The sequence below is a fragment of the Leucoraja erinacea genome, chromosome 5, assembly GCF_028641065.1.
Source record: "Leucoraja erinacea ecotype New England chromosome 5, Leri_hhj_1, whole genome shotgun sequence".
NCBI lineage: Eukaryota > Metazoa > Chordata > Chondrichthyes > Rajiformes > Rajidae > Leucoraja > Leucoraja erinaceus.
In genome coordinates this window covers 98,325,157-98,342,023 of record NC_073381.1, presented here as the reverse complement: position 1 = coordinate 98,342,023, position 16,867 = coordinate 98,325,157, and the positions used below count along the sequence as shown (strand labels likewise).

General features: G+C 49.4%; 1 protein-coding gene across 2 annotated transcripts in view; it reads left to right on the top strand.

The window, feature by feature from the left end:
- The window catches only part of mocs1 (molybdenum cofactor synthesis 1), a 43,770-nt gene extending 38,834 nt beyond the window's left edge, over nucleotides 1-4,936 (top strand). Inside the window, exon 11 of one of the 2 annotated variants that reach the window (XM_055636343.1) lies at nucleotides 1,445-4,936. In XM_055636343.1, the coding sequence (XP_055492318.1) occupies nucleotides 1,445-2,154 (710 nt within the window). In that variant the 3' untranslated portion in view covers nucleotides 2,155-4,936. The remainder of the gene's footprint in view (nucleotides 1-1,444) is intronic. The other variant, XM_055636344.1, reaches the window with a different exon arrangement.
- The last annotated feature ends 11,931 nt before the right edge of the window (nucleotides 4,937-16,867 follow it).

The following is a 16,867-nucleotide window of genomic DNA, read 5'->3' as shown; positions in this document are numbered from 1 at the left end:
GCACGATAGTGGTAACGTGCGGGGATCGCTGGTCAGTACGGACTCGGTGGGCCGAAGGGCCTGTTTCCGCGCTGTATCTCTAAACTAAATCAACATTTAATAGCATCTTGGCCAGGTACATGGATAGGAAAGGTTTAGAAGGATAAGGGCCAAACACGGGCAGGTGGGAAGAGCTTAGATGAAGCCTGGGCTGTTTAAGTGGTTTATTATGGCCACGTGTTTCAACAAGCCGTGAAAACCTTGGCTTACTTGTTATCAAGTCATACACAAGTTTAGTTTAGAGATACAGCGCAGAACAGGCCCTTCGGCCCACCGGGTCCGCGCCGACCAGCGATCCCCGCACACTAACACCATCCTACACCCACTAGGGACAATTTTACATTTACGCCAAGCCAATTAACCTGCAAACCTTTGGAGTGTGGGAGGAAACCGAAGATCTTGGAGAAAACCCACGCAGGTCACGGGGAGAACGTACAAACTCCGTACAGACAGCACCTGTAGTCGGGATCGAACCCTGGTCTTCGGCACTGCATTCGCTGTAAGGCAGCAACTCTACCGCTGTGCCACATGTGGCCGCAGTGGTACAACTTGGCTCTGAACACGTGACGTTTCGGGTTGGGACCCTTCTTCAGGCTTATTATAGTGGGGGGGGGGGGAGAGAAAGCTGGAAGCGGTCATAAGTAATAGGAGTAGAATTAAGCCACTCGGACCATCAAGTCTACTCAGCCACTCAATCATGACTGATCTACCTCTCCCTCCTAACCACCTTCTCCTGCCTTCTCCCCATAAAGAGAGCAGTGGGGGCAGGACAATGCCCGGCGATGTGGATTGTGGATGGAGCATCTTGGTCAGCATGGATGTGTTGGGCCGAAGGGCCTGTTTTCATGCTGGGTGACTCCATGATTATGACTCTTAATAGGTGGGCGTAGATGGGTGCGATTGATGGAAGGGTGGAGCAAGTGACCGTGCAAGTTTCCCCACACACTTGAACACCGGCGAGACCCAGCGCAAACCTGGCGATCGTTTGCTGAACACCTCCGCTCAGTCCGCCTACACCAGCCTGACCTCCCAGTTGCTCAACGCTTCAACTCCCCCTCCCATTCCCACACTGACCTTTCTCTCCTGGGCCTCCACCATTGTCAGAGTGAAGCCTAGCACAAATTGGAGGAACAGCCACTCGTATTTTGCTTGGGCAGTTTATACCCCAGTGGTCTGGAGGTTAATCGGCCTCTGCGAATTGCCCCTCGCGTGCAGGAAGTGGGTGGGACATTGGGATATCACAGAACTAATGTGGTCGAGGGTCGGCACCGACTTGGTGGGCCGAAGGGCCTGTTTCCACACTGCATCTCTAAACTAAAACTAAACAACGGTTGTGTGCTTTCTGTGGTAGCGGCCTGCATCGTGCTTCCCATTGTCTGACCGTCCTTTTCCTTTCCACCACCAGGGGGAGAGGTCGCTGCATCCGCCGTGAAGCCGACTGTGCCTGTTCCCGAGGGAAGAATTTTCCGGAAGGCAGTGCTCCCGGGACGGGTTGTGCCGCTCCCTCTGGGCGGTGTGGAGGGGTGGGCGGTGGGCCGGGGGGTCCGGGCCTACGTCGTCGCCCCCGGCAACGGGGGTCGGGGCGAGGACTCTGCCAAGCAAGGCCCGGCGGAGCCCGAGGGACTGACGCACTTGGACGGGCGAGGGATGGCAGTCATGGTGGACGTGGGCGGGAAGCCCGACTCCCTGCGCACGGCGGTCGCCCGGGCGACGGTGCGGCTGGGCGAGAGGGCCTTCGGCCTACTGCGCGAGGGGGCGCTGAAGAAAGGGGACGCGCTGTGCGCCGCCCGGCTGGCTGGCATATCGGCTGCCAAGATGACCCCTCACCTGATCCCCCTCTGCCACCCCGTGCCCCTCCATCGGGTGGACGTCTGCCTGGACCTCGACCCGGCCCGCCTGGCGGTGGTGGTCACGGCAACCTGCGCTGCCCATGGCAAGACGGGGGTGGAGATGGAGGCCCTGGTGGCCACCAGCATGGCTGCCCTCACCCTCTACGACATGTGCAAGGCTGTCAGCCACGACATCGTGCTGGAGGACATCAGGCTGGTGAGCAAGACTGGCGGGCAGCGAGGAGACTTCCATCGCCCGGGCAAGGACCCGTCCAACACACCTTAACCCTCCCCCATCTTCTAGCCTCCTCTCCCCTAGCGCCCATTGCTTCATCATTAGAGTCACTCAGCACTCAAATAGGCCCTTCAGCCCGACTCACCCATGCCAACCAACATGCCCCATCTATGCTAGTACCATTGAGAGTCATTGAGTCACAGCAGGGAAACAGGCCCTTCGGCCCAACTCATCCAAGATACCCCATCTAAGCTCGTCCCATTAATTGTCATAAAATTATCTCGCCCGGAAACCGGCCCAACTCGCCCATTCCAGCCAAGATACCCCATCTAAACTCGTCCCATTAATAGTCATAAACCCATCTAGCACGGAAACAGGCCCTTCGCCCCAACTCGCCCATTCGAACCAAGTCACCCCATCTAATTAGTTCCATTAAGAGTCACAGTCATAGTCGCACAGTGTGAAAACAGGCCTTTCAGCCCAACATGTCCATGCTGACCAAGATGTCCCACCTTATCAGATTTGATTCAAAAGGCTCGACTATTAATCAAGAGATGTGTCAAAATCTCAGCTGTGATATTTAATCGCAGCTTGTTTAGAGTCATACAGCATGGAAACAGGCCCTTCGGCCCAACTTGCCCACACCAACCAACATGCCCCATCCACACTAGACCCACCTGCCTGCATTTGGCCTAATCCCTCTAAACCTGTCCTATCTATGTATCCTCTCCAAGTGTCCTTTTTAAAAGCTCTCATAGTATCAGCCTCAACTACCTCCTCTGTTCCATACATCCACCACCCTCTGAGTGGGAAAAGTTGCCCCTCGCAACTTAACGTACATCTGGGGTGACGGAGGAACTGAAGGAAATTCACATTAGGCAGGAAATAGTGTTGGACAGACTGATGGGACTGAAGGCTGATAAATCCCCAGGGCCTGATGGTCTGCATCCCAGGGTACTGAAGGAAATGGCTCTAGAAATCATGGATGCATTGGTGATAATTTTCCAATGTTCTATAGACTCGGGATCAGTTCCTGTGGATTGGAGGGTAGCTAATGTTATCCCACTTTTTAAGAAAGGCAGGAGAGAGAAAACGGGGAATTATAGACCAGTTAGCCTGACATCGGTGGTGGGGAAGATGCTGGAGTCAATCATAAAAGATGAAATAGCGGCACATTTGGATAGCAGTAACAGGATCAGTCCGGGTCAGCATGGATTTACGAAGGGGAAATCGTGCTTGACTAATCTTCTGGAATTTGTTGAGGATGTAACTAGGGAAATGGACAAGGGAGAGCCAGTGAATGTAGTGTATCTGGACTTTCAGAAAGCATTTGACAAGGTTCCACATAGGAGATCAATGGGAAAAATTAGAGCACATGGTATTGGGGGTGAAGTGCTGACATGGGTAGAAAATAGGTTGGCAGACGGGAAACAGAGTAGGGATTAACGGGTCCCTTTCAGAATGGCAGGCAATGACTAGTGGGATGCCGCAAGGCTCGGTGCTGGGACCGCAGCTATTTACAATATACATCAATGATTTGTATGAAGGGATTCAAAGTAACATTAGCAAATTTGCAGATGACACAAAGCTGGGTGACTGAACTGTGAGGAGGATGCTATGGGAATGCAGGGTGGACAGGTTGGGGGAGTGGGCAGATGCGTGCCAGATGAAATTCAATGTGGATAAATGTGAGGTTATCCACTTTGGTGGCAAAAACAGTAAGGCTGATTAATATCTGAATGGCATCAAGTTGGGAAAAGGGGAAGTACAACGGGATCTGGGGGGTCCTTGTTCATCAGCCACTGAAAGTAAACATGCAGGTACAGCAGGCAGCGAAGAAAGTGAATGGCATGTTGGCCTTTATAACAAGAGGAGTTGAGTTTAGGAGCAAAGAGGTCCTTCTGCATTTGTACAGGGCCCTGGTGAGACCACACCTGGAGAATAGTGTGCAGTTTCGGTATCATAATTTGCTGTCTGGCCCACTGAGTTACTTCAGCACTTTGTGTCTAACGAAAATTAGGTCGGGTTCAAATTTAGTTCACTTTAGTTTAGAGATACAGCACTGAAACAGACACTTCAGCCCACCGGGTCCGCGCCGACCAGCGATCCCTGCACATTAACACTATCCTGCATACACTAGGGACATTTTTACATTTACCAAGCCAATTCTTTGGAGTCTTTGGAGTGTGGGAGGAAACTGAAGATCTCAGAGAAAACCCACGCAGGACACGGGGTGAACGTACAAACTCTGTACAGACAGCGCCCGTAGTCCGGATCGAACCCGGGTCTCCGGCGCTGCATTGGCTGCTGCGCCACCGTGACTACCTTGTGTCTGTTTAGGGGAACCAAGAGCCAGTGGACATAGGTTTAAGGTGACAGGGTGAAGATTGAATGGGAACCGAGGGGGGGGCAACTTTTTCCACACATAGGGTGGTGGGTGTATGGAACGAGCAGCCAGAGGAGGTAGTTGAGGCAGGGGCTATAACAGCATTTTCAAGACATTTAGCCAGGCACATGGATAAGAACGGTTTAGAGGGAAACGGGCCAAATGAGCTTAGATGGGACTTCTAGGTCGGCATGGATGAGAGGGGCCGAAGGGCCTGTTTCCCTGCTGTATGACTGTTCTCCAGGAAGTCCTATTTGCAGTCACTTCCAGTACATTGCTCACCGCCCTCATTGGCGCAGTTACCTTCGGCCTCTGACGCAGAGACGCTGATTTGGAAGGGAAAATGTTTATCTTAATGGCATGTTGAACTTTGATGCGTAAGTGGCAAATTTATAACGCAGATCTTTATTTTGGCAGCAACATTAAAACATGCCTGTGGCTCTCGTATTCATTTGTCATTGTGTGTTTTTCTCATAGCTTTTAATTCCATGAAGTAGCACTATATCCATCTGATCCAGGCAATGGCCTTTCACTAACCAGCAGGGCACGGTGGTGCAGCGGTAGAGTTACGTAGAAATAGAAAATAGGTGCAGGAGGAGGCCATTCGGCCCTTCAAGCCATCACTGCCATTCATTATGATCATGGCTGGTCGTTCCCAATCAATAACCCGTGCCTGCCTTCTCCCCATATTCCTTGATTCCACTAGCCCCTGGAGTTCTATCTAACTCTCTCTTAAATCCACCCAGTCATTTGGCCTCCACTGCCCTCTGTGGCAGAGAATGCCACAAATTCACAACTCTCTGGGTGAAAAAGTTTTTTATTCCCCTTTATTCTAAGACTGGCTCCTGGTTCTGGGCTCGCCCAACATTGGGACCATTTTTCCTGCATCTAGCTTTTCCAGTCCTTTTATAATGTTATATGTTTCTATAAGATCCCTCTCATCCTTCTAAACTCCTGTGAATACAAGCCTAGTCTTTTCAATCTTTCCTCAGTCCCGCCATCCCAGGGATCAATCTCGTGAACCTACACTGCACTGCCTCAATCACAAGGATGTCCTTCCTCAAATTAGGAGACCAAAACTATACGTAATACTCCAGATGTGGTCTCACCAGAGCCCTATACAACTGCAGAAGAACCTCTCTACTCCTATACTGAAATCCTCTTGTTATGAAGGCCAACATTCCATTAGCTTTCTTCACTGCCTGCTGTACCTGCACGCCAAATTTCAGTGACCGGTGTACAAGGACACCCAGGTCTCGCTGTACCTCCCCCTTACCCCGTTGAGATAATAATCTGCCCCCTTGTTTTTGCCACCAAAGTGGATAACCTCACATTTATCTATTTTATACTGCATCTGCCCACTCCCACTCACTCAACTTGTCCAGGTCACCCTGCAACCTCCTAACATCCTCTTCACAGTTCACACTGCCACCCAGATTTGTGTCATCTGCAAACTTGCTAGTGTTGCTCCTAATTCCCTCTTCCAAATCATTAATATATATCGTAAACTGTTGCGGCCCCAACACCAAGCCTTGTGGCACTCCACTCGCCACTGCCTGCCATTCTGAAAAGGATGCATTCACTCCTACTCTTTGCTTCCTGTCTGCCAACCAATTATCTATCCATGTTAACTCCCTACCCCCAATACTACGTGCTCTAATTTTAGTCACCAGTCTCCCGGCGGGACCTTATCAAAGGCTTTATGGAAGTCTAGATACACTACATCCACTGGCTCCCCTTCATCCATTTTACTTGTCACATCCTCAAAAAATTACAGAAGATTGGTCAAACATGATTTTCCTTTCATAAATCCATGCTGACTTGGACTAATCCTTTTGCTGCTATCCAAATGCCCCATTATTACATCTTTCCCACCACCAAAGTCAGGCTAACTGGTCTGTAATTCCCTGTTTTCTCTCTCGCGACTTTCTTGAAAAGTGGGATAACATTAGCTATCCTCCAATCCACAGGAACTGATCCTGAATCTATTGAACATTGAAAAATGATCACCAATGCGTCCACTATTTCTAGAGCCACCTCCCTGAGGACCCTGGGATGCAGTCCATCAGGCCCCGGGGATTTATCATCCTTCAGTCCCATTAGCCTACCCAATACTATTTCTTGCCTAATGAAAATGTCTTTCAGTTCCTCGACCCCCCTTAGATCCTCTGTCCTCCAGTACATCTGGGAGATTGTTTGTGTCTTCCTTAGTGAAGACCGATCCGAAGTACCTGTTCAACTCTTCTGCCATTTCCTTGTTCCCCATAATCATTTCACCCCTGTCTGCCTTCAAGGGACCTACATTTGACTTTGCTACTCTTTATCCCTGAACATTTAAAGAAGCTTTTACTGTCCTTTATATTCCTGGCCAGCTTCCCTCTGTACTTCATCTTTTCAGCCCGTATTGCCCGTTTTGTTTTCTTCTGTTGGCCTATGAAAGTTTCCCAATCCTCTGGCTTCCAGCGACTCTTTGCTGTGTTATACATCTTTTCTTTTAGTTTTATTCTATCCCTAACTCCTCTTGTCAGCCACGGTTGCCTCCTACTCCCCTTAGAATCTTTCTTCCTTTTTGGAATGAAATCAATCAATCAATCAATCAATCAACCTTTATTGTCATCTTGCAAGCAACAGTTGTTACAGTGCAAAATGAAAAGACGTTTCCCAGTGAATAGCGGAGCATCGCACATGAAATTTAAACACTTCACACATAATAACATTAAAAACAATCCAGTCCCTGATGGAACAATATGAAGAAATGATCCTGCGTCTTCCGGATTATGCCCAGAAATCCCTGCCATTGCTGTTCCACCGTCATTCCTGCTAGGATCCCTTTCCAGTCTACCTTGGCCAGCTCCCCTCTCATGCCTTCATAGCCCCCTTTGTTCAGCTACATCACTGACACTTCCGATTTAACCTTCTCCTTCTCAAGTTGGTGCCTTAGAGTGCTTGCAGTGCCGGAGACCCTGGTTCCATCTGTATGAGGTTTGCACGTTCTCCCCAGGACCTGTGCAGGGTTTCTCCAAGATCTTTTGATCCACCCACATTGTAGGTTAATTGGCTTGGTGTATGTGTCAATGGTCCCTAGTGTGTGTAGGATAGTGTTAGTGTGCGGGGACCTCTGGCCGGTGTGGACTCGGTGGGCTGAAGGGCCTGTTTCCATGCTGTATCTCTAAATGAAACTAGATGCAAGGAACTGCAGATGCTGGAATCTTGCATAGACCACAAAGTGCTGGAGTAATTCATCGGCTCAGGGCAGCATCTCCGGAGAACTTGGATAAACGCAGAAGGAACTGCAGATGCTGGTTGACACGAAATGCTGGCGGGACAGGCAGAATCTCTGGAGAGAAGGAATGGGAGACATTTTGGGTTGAGACCCTTCTTTAGACTGATTGTAGTAGGAGTGAAGAAAACTGGAATGGAGGCAAAACTGGACACAATACTCCAGGTGGGACAAAGCCTGGTGAGTGATAGGTGGATATAGGTGAGGGGAGGGGGGAGGGTGATGGGCAGATGGGTGGACAAAGGCTGGAGATGGAAAAAAAACAACAAAATGGTGTTGGATAAGGAGAGAAGAGTCGAGAGTGTTTTATTGTCATTTGTCCCAGATAGAACAATGAAATTCTTACTTGCTGCAGCACTACCGAATATGTAAGCATAACAAATAATATAACAAATACTCAGAAATAAAAGAACAAACAATGACAGTGCAATAATAATAATAGTCTATTGTAGTTCAGAGCTTATTTGATGTCGTGTTTAATAGCCTGATGGCTGTAGGGAAGAAGTTATTCCTGAACCTGGACATCGCAGTTTTCAGGCTCCTGTAGCTTCTTCCTGATGGCAATGGTGAAACGAGTGTGTGGCCAGGACGGTGTGGGTCTCTGATGATGTTGGCTGCCTTTTTGTGACAGCGACTGTGATAGATCACTTCGATGGTGGGGAGGTCAGAGCCGGGGATGGGCTGGGCAGGGGTCACAACTTTTTGCTGTCTTTTCTGCTCCTGGACATTCAAGTTGCCGAACCAGGCCACGATGCAACCTGTCAGTGTGCTCTCTACTGTGCACCTGTAGAAGTTCGAGAGAGTCCTCTTTGACATGCCGACTCTCCGTAATCTTCTCAGAAAGTAGAGGCGCTGATGTGGGGATTATAGATGAAAGGGAACAGTAGAAGTTGGTTAACTATCTAAAATTGGAGAATAACATTTTCATACCGCTGGGGTGGAAGTTGCCCAAGCGGAATATGAGGTGCTGTTCCTCCGATTTGGGCCTCACTCTGGCAATGGAGGAGGCCCAGGACAGAAAGGTCAGTGTGGGAATGGGAGGGGGAGTTAAAATATCAGGAGCACAAAATGCAGCAGATGCATAGTGCTACACGCAAACACAAGCAAGTCAAACTCAAGTACAACAGGTAGAGCAAAGGGGAAGATACAGAGTGCAGAATGTAGTTCTCAGCATTGTAGCGCACCAGTTCCACAGACAAAGCCTAGTGTCCTCAATGGGACAGAGGTGAATCGGACGTTTAGCTTTTTAATACTTTCAGAGAAACATCGTGGAAATAGGCCCTTCGGCCCACCGAGTCTATGCTGACCAGTGATCAACCATACACACTATATCTGTGTTATCCCACTTTATTATCCGCTCCCCACACCCCTGTATGTTAGCACTACCCTACACACACTAGGGGCAATTTACAATTTACAGAAGCCAATTTACCTACAAACCTGCACGTCTTTGGATTGTGGGAGGAAACCGGAGCTTCCCGGAGAAAAACCCACAGCCACATCTTCCCATTTCCACCCCCTTTGTGCTTTCTGCAGAGACCGTTCCCACCGCAACTCCCTGTCAACTCGTCCCTTCCCACCCAAACCACCCCCTCCCCAGGTACTTTCCCCTGCAACCGCAGGAGATGCAACACCTGTCCCTTTACCTCCCCCCCTCGACTCCATCCAAGGACCCAAACAGTCTTTCCAGGTGAGGCAGAGGTTCACTTGCACCTCCTCCAACCTCATCTACTGTATCCGCTGTTCCAAGCGTCAACCTCTCTACATCGGCGAGACCAAGCGCAGGCTCGACGATCATTTCGCTGAACACCGTCTTAACCAACCTGATCTCCTCGTGACTCAGCACTTCAACTCCCCCTTCCATTCCCAATCTAACCTTTCTGGCCTGAGCCTCCTCCATTGTCAGAGTGAGGAGGCCCAGTGAAAATTGGAGGAACAGCACCTCGTATTTCGCTTGGGTAGTTTACACCCCAGCGGTATGAACATTGACTTCTCTAACTTCAAATAGACCTTGCTTTCCCTCTCCATCCCCTTCCCCTTCCCAGTTCTCCCACCAGTCTTACTGTCTCTGACTACATTCTATCGCCCACTCCCCTGACTTCAGTCTGAAGAAGGGTCTCAACCCAAAACGTCACCCATTCCTTCTCTCCAGAGATGCAGTCTGTCCCGCTGAGTTACTCCAGCATTTTGTATCTACCCCATACTGTTCTGTATTCATTGCCTCTGATACACATTGCACACTCTGGCTCAGCCAGCGGAGGGCAGCAGAGACCAGCAGCCAGGTCTGAAGAAGGGTCCCGACCCGAAACGCCACCTAGCCATGTCCTCCAGAGATGCTGCCTGGCTCGCTGAGTTACTCCAGCACTTTGTGTCTTTTTTTTCCCTTCTTTTGATGTTTGACTTCACTTCCCTGCACTAAAATGGTTGGGAATAGGCCAACAAAGCTGTTGCCTTGAATCTCAATCTCACTATCCCTTCACACGCAGGAACCCAGAGTTTTAGTTGATCCATTTTGTAATTAATAAAATAATCGTTTTTTTTAATTTGAAGCATAAAATATAAGCAGATCCCGATATGTTTTAAAAAGTCATGGATTTTGAAAGTTAAATACAGTTTGGAATATGAATCTTGTTCTGTGCCACTTCACAAATTTTAATGATTGTATTGGGGTCCAAATGATCAAGTGGCCACTGGACATTCGCACTAGTTTATGTTATCCAGGGTTGCCAACATTCACACTGCAAAATAAGGGACAAAGCTCAAAAATCACAAAAGCAATTCATTGACCGACTCGGCCGTGGCTGGGTGAATGATGATTTCAAGTTCAAGTTCAAGTGAGTATATTGTCATGTGTCCCTGTATAGGACAATGAAATTATTGCTTTGCTTCAGCACACAGAACATAGTAGGCATTTACTGCAAAACAGATCAGTGTGTCCATATACCATAATATAAATATATACACACATGAATAAATAAACTGATAAAGTGCAAATAACAGAAAATGGGTTATTAATAATCAGAATTTTGTCCGAGCCAGGTTTAATAGCCTGATGGCTGTGGGGAAGTAGCTATTCCTGAACCTGGTCGTTGCAGTCTTCAGGCTCCTGTACCTTCTACCTGAAGGTAGCAGGGAGATGAGCGTGTGGCCAGGATGGTGTGGGTCTTTGATGACACTGCCAGCTTTTTTGAAGCAGCGACTGCGATAAATCCCCTCGATGGAAGGAAGGTCAGAGCCGATGATGGACTGGGCAGTGTTTACTACTTTTTGTAGTCTTTTCCTCTCCAGGGCGCTCAATTTGCCGAACTAAGCCACGATGCAACCGGTCAGCATGCTCTCTACTGTGCACCTGTAGAAGTTAGAGAGAGTCCTCCTTGACAAACCGACTCTCCGTAATCTTCTCAGGAAGTAGAGGCGCTGATGAGCTTTTTTGATAATTGCATTAGTGTTCTCGGACCAGGAAAGATCTTCAGAGATGTGCACGCCCAGGAATTTGAAGTTCTTGACCCTTTCAACCATCGACCCGTTGATATAAATGGGGCTGTGGGTCCCCCTCCTACTCCTTCCAAAGTCCACAATCAGTTCCTTGGTTTTGCTGGTGTTGAGGGCCAGGTTATTGCGCTGGCACCATATGGACAGTTGCTCGATCTCTCTTCTGTACTCTGACTCATCCCCATCAGTGATACGTGCCACAACAGTGGTGTCGTCAGCGAACTTGATGATGGAGTTCGCACTATGACCGGCTACGCAGTCATGAGTATAGAGTTAGTACAGCAGGGGGCTGAGCACGCAGCCTTGAGGTGCTCCCGTGCTGATTGTTACCGAGGCTGACACACTTCCACCAATACGAACAGACTGTGGTCTGTGAATGAGGAAGTCAAGGATCCAATTGCAGAGGGATGCGCAGAGACCCAGTTCTGCGAGTTTGGTAACCAGCTTGGAGGGGATGATTGTGTTAAATGCCGAGCTGTAATCGATGAATAACAGCCTGACATATGAGTTTTTGTTGTCGAAGTGGTCCAGAGCGGAGCGGAGGGCCAGCGAGATCGCATCCACCATTGATCTGTTGTGGCGGTACGCTAACTGCAGTGGGACCAGGTTTTTGTCGAGGTAGGAGTTGATAGTGCCACTGGTCGATAGTTATTGAGGCACGTCACCTTACTTTTCTTGGGCACCGGTATAATTGATGCCCTTTTAAAGCAGGTGAGGACCTCAGACCTCAGAGGTGAGAGGTTGAAAATGTCCGTAAAAACTCCAGCCAGTTGGTCCGCATTTGGCCCGGGTGCTGGACTGCACACAAAGCCCAGCCGGCGGGCCAGCTGAGGAGTTTTGGCCCGGGCCACACGCCGTTGCGCGCAAAGTCCGGCGCCCCATCCAACTCATGGACCGATGATCGGCCATGAGAAGGAGGGGTGGTGGTGTCGGCGGTAAGCGAAGGTTGGACAGCTGGCCGGGCTGCTGGCCGACGGGGCCACGGGCAAGGCGCTGCTGCTGCTGCTGCTGCACTCCACGGGCTGCACTACGTCGGGGCCGGACGCGGCGCTACGACCCGACAGTCCCCTCGACCCGAGTAGTAGCGGTCAAATACGGGACAAGGGCGGTCCCATACGGGAGAAACCAATTTAGCCCAATATACGTGATGTCCCGGCTAATACAGGACAGTTGGCAACCCTAACGTTATCCCACATTCACATCCGCTCCTCACACACTAGGGACGATTTACAGAGAGCCAGTTCACGTACAGACCCACACATCCTTGGGACATGAGAGGAAACCGGGGATTTGCTGATCTTTGGGTACCTGGTGCGGAAGGGGAGGGGAGAGTGGGTCGGTCGTAGGTTGGCATTGCACTGGGCCTGGCCAAGCTGGACATTCATGGGTCATGGCAGTGAGCAGCCGAGAACTCCACCTAGGCTGACTGATGGGTCGACTGGGCTTATATTCACTGGAATTTAGAAGGAAGAGAGGGCATTTTATAGAAACATAAAATTCTTAAGGGATTGGGCAGGCTCGAAGCAGGAACGATGTTCCCGATGTTGGGGGGAGTCCAGAACCAAGGGTTTGAGAATAAGGGGCAGGCCATTTCGGACTGAGATGAGCGGTTTCCAAGTCTGCTGGGGGCCGCAGCAGCTTCAGTGTTTCTAAGAAAGGAACAATACATTTTTGCTTTGATACTTGTCTCAGGCACAGTGGCACAGCGGGTAGAGCAACTGCCTCACAGCACCAGAGACCCGGGTTCGATCCTGACCTCGGGTGCTGTCCGTGTGACCTCGGGTGCTGTCCGTGTGTGTGTGTGTGTGTGTGTGTGTGTGTGTGTGTGTGTGTGTGTGTGTGTGTGTGTGTGTGTGTGTGTGTGTGTGTGTGTGTGTGTGTGTGTGTGTGTGTGTGTGTGTGTGTGTGTGTGTGTGTGTGTTGTGTGTGTGTGTGTGTGTGTGTGTGTGTGCGCAGTTTGCACGTTCTCCCCATGACTGCATGCGTTTCCAGCCCTCTGTGAAATTGCCCCCCCCCCCCCCCCCCCCCCCCCCCCCAGTGTGTAGGGAGTGAATGAGAAAGTGGAATAACATAGAACAAGTGTGAACGGGTGATCGATGGTTAGCGTGGACTCGGTGGGCTGAAGGGCCTATTTCCATGCTGTCTCTCTAGACTAAACCTATATGTTTATTTCTAAAGTTTTGGTTTGAAGTCTCCATGGAATAGCTAATTACTTTTCAATTTGAACCGGTAAATAAGCTAACTTTTAAAAATAGTGTTATCTAATTGGAGAGGCTGAGATCCAGTCTCGGCCTAATCACACTAGATTCCTGTTAGTTAATATCACCAACAACTTCTCCTGAAGCACCCATATTGAAGCAACTACCAAGAAAGCACACCAACACCTCTACTTCCTTAGAAGGGTTAAGAAGTTCGGCATGTCCCCGACAACTCTCACCAACTTCTACAGATGCACCACAGAAAGCATTTTATCAGGATGCATCACAGCACGGTTTGGGAACAGCTCCATCCAAGACCACAAGAAATTGCAGCGAATTGTGGACGCAGCCCAGACCATCACACAAACCAACCTCCCTTCCATTGACTCCATCTACACCTCACGCTGCCTCGGCAAGGCCAGCAGCATCATCTATTCTATTCTGCAAGGACCAGTCGCACCCTGACCACTCTTCCCCCCTCTCCCATCAAGCAAAAGGTACAGAAGTGTGAAAACGCACACCCCCCCGATTCAGGGACAGTTTCTTCCCAGCTGTTATCAGGCAACTTAATCATCCTACCACAACCAGGGAGCAGTGCTGAACTACTATCTACCTCATTGATGACCCTCGGACTATCCTTGATCGGACTTTGCTGGCTTTATCTTGCACTAAACGTCATTCACGTTATTCCCTCTATCATGTATCTGTACACTGTGGACGGCTCGAGTGTAATCATGTATTGTCTTTCCGCTGACTGGTTAGCACGCAACAAAAAGTTTTCCACTGTACCTCGGTACACGTGACAATAAACTAAACTCAGATTATCAGAGGAAATGGCAAAGACTGGCGGACATAGCTTTATCATTTTATATTTTATTTTAACATTTAATATTTTAACAGGAGATGTGCAGACATGTCTTAAAACATTTTTTTAAAGGATTTGGGTGAAACGAGGCAGGAGGGCATTGCTTTACACTGAGAGGGGCAAAGTTGAAAGGAGATGTGAGGGCAAGTTCTTTTACTCGGTGGATGACGAGAATGCGCTGCCAGGGGGGGTGGTGGAGGCAGATATGATTGTGGTGTTTAAAATATTTTTGGATAGGCACACGGATATGCAGGGAGCGGAGGGATATGGATCACTTGCAGGCAGGTAGGAGTTGGTCTTGGTATCACCTTGTGGGCTGAAGGGCCTGTTCTAATCTCACTGCTTCGGGATGCTCACTGCACATCCTCATACCACCAGCAGAGGGAGGCACAGACCAGCATACAGGCAGCAGCCAAATGATCTTAGCTCCATTATGTCACAGTCATAGAGTGATACAGTGTGGAAACAGGCCCTTCGACCCAACTTGCCCACATCGGCCAACAATGTCCCAACAAGGTACACAAAATTGCTGGAGAAAACTCAGCGGGTGCAGCAGCATCTATGGAGCGAAGGAAATAGGCGACGTTTCGGGCCGAAACCCTTCTTCAGACTGGTCCCACCTGCCCTCGTTTGGTCCATATCCCTCCAAACCTGTCCTATCCATTTACCTGTCTAACTGTTTCTTAAATGTTGGGATAGTCCCAGCCTCAACTGCCTCCTCTGGCAGCTTGTTCCAGACACCCACCACCCTTTGTGTGAAAAAAGTTACCCCTCAGATTCCTATTAAATCTTTTCCCCTTCACCTTGAACCTATGGTCCACGATTCACCTACCCTGGGCAAGAGCGTACAGCATTGAAGCAGGCCCTTCAGCCCATCGAGTGCATGCTGACCAGTGATCAAGCAAACACGCCATTTCCATGTTATCCCACTTTCTCATCCACTCCTACACACTAGGGGAAATTTACAGAGGGCCGATTAACCTACAGACCTGCACGACTTTGGGATGTGGGAGGAAACTGGAGAAAACCCACGCGATCGGTGGGGGGGTGAGAACGTACAAACTCCATACAGACAGCACCCATAGTCAGGATGGAACCCAGGTCTCCGGCGCTGTGAGGCAGCAACTCTACCGCTGCGCCTCCGTGCTGCCTCTGAATTATCGTTCAGTTATTATTGTCATGTATATTGAAACACAGTGAAAATCATTGCTTAAGTGAAGAAAGGTCCCGACTTGAAATATCACCTATCACTGTTCTCCGGAGATGCTGCCTGAACTACTGAATTTCTCCAGCCTGTAGAGTCCTTTAATTGGTAAACCAACATCTGCAATCTCTTGTTTAAGAAGGGACTGCAGATGCTGGAAATTCGAAGGTAGACAAAAGTGCTGGAGAAACTCAGCGGGTGCAGCAGCATCTATGGAGCGAAGGAAGTAGGCAATGTTTCGGGCCGAAACGTTGCCTATATCCTTCGCTCCATAGATGCTGCTGCACCCGCTGAGTTTCTCCAGCACTTTTGTCTACCTTCTGTAGTTCCTTGTGCCTCCAACTTTGCATGGTTTCCAGGCAAATAAGAATAATATCATATATGAATGAGCACATCAACATAACTTCAGAATGTAAGAATCCTGGCCACTCCCTCTTCCCCCCTCTCCCATCGGGCAAAAGGTACAGAAGTGTGAAAACGCACACCTCCAGATTCAGGGACAGTTTCTTCCCAGCTGTTATCCCACACAAACCAACCTCCCTTCCATTGACTCCATCTACACCTCACGCTGCCTCGGCAAGGCCAGCAGCATAATCAAGGACGAGTCGCACCCTGGCCACTACCTCTTCCCCCCTCTCCCATCAGGCAAAAGGTACAGATGTGTGAAAACGCACACCTCCAGATTCAGGGACAGTTTCTTCCCAGCTGTTATCAGGCAACTGAATCATCCTACCACAACCCGAGAGCAGTGCTGAACTACTATCTACCTCATTGGTGACCCTCGGACTACCTTTGATCGGACTTTGCTGGATTTTACCTTGCACCAAACGTTATTCCCTCATCATGTATCTGCACACTGTAAATGGCTCGATTGTAATCACGTATTGTCTTTCTGCTTTTCACCGTACCTCGGTACACATGACAATAAACGACACTGAGAAAGGAAACAAACCACAACTAAAGTGCAGATTTTTGTTTAAAGTGCAAAGGCTGCAACATGGTAGATTGAAGGATCGGGAACACATCTCCAGCATATGAGCGGGGAAGAAACGGCTCCTGAATCTGGTGGTAGGTGCTTTCAAGCTTCCGTATCATCTGCCCAACAGGACAGAGAATGATCAGGTTGTGACTGGCCCTTGATTATGTTTTCAGCAGATGGGTGCAGTACTTCATCTGCCCCACAGATGTACACAGATGTACAGGCAACCAGACTCACAAACCGATTTGCCCCATACACATATGGGCACACGCACACACGCACACACGCACACACACTCATGCATCACTGACACACACACTCACTGACACACACGCTCAAACACACACATACTCTCACACA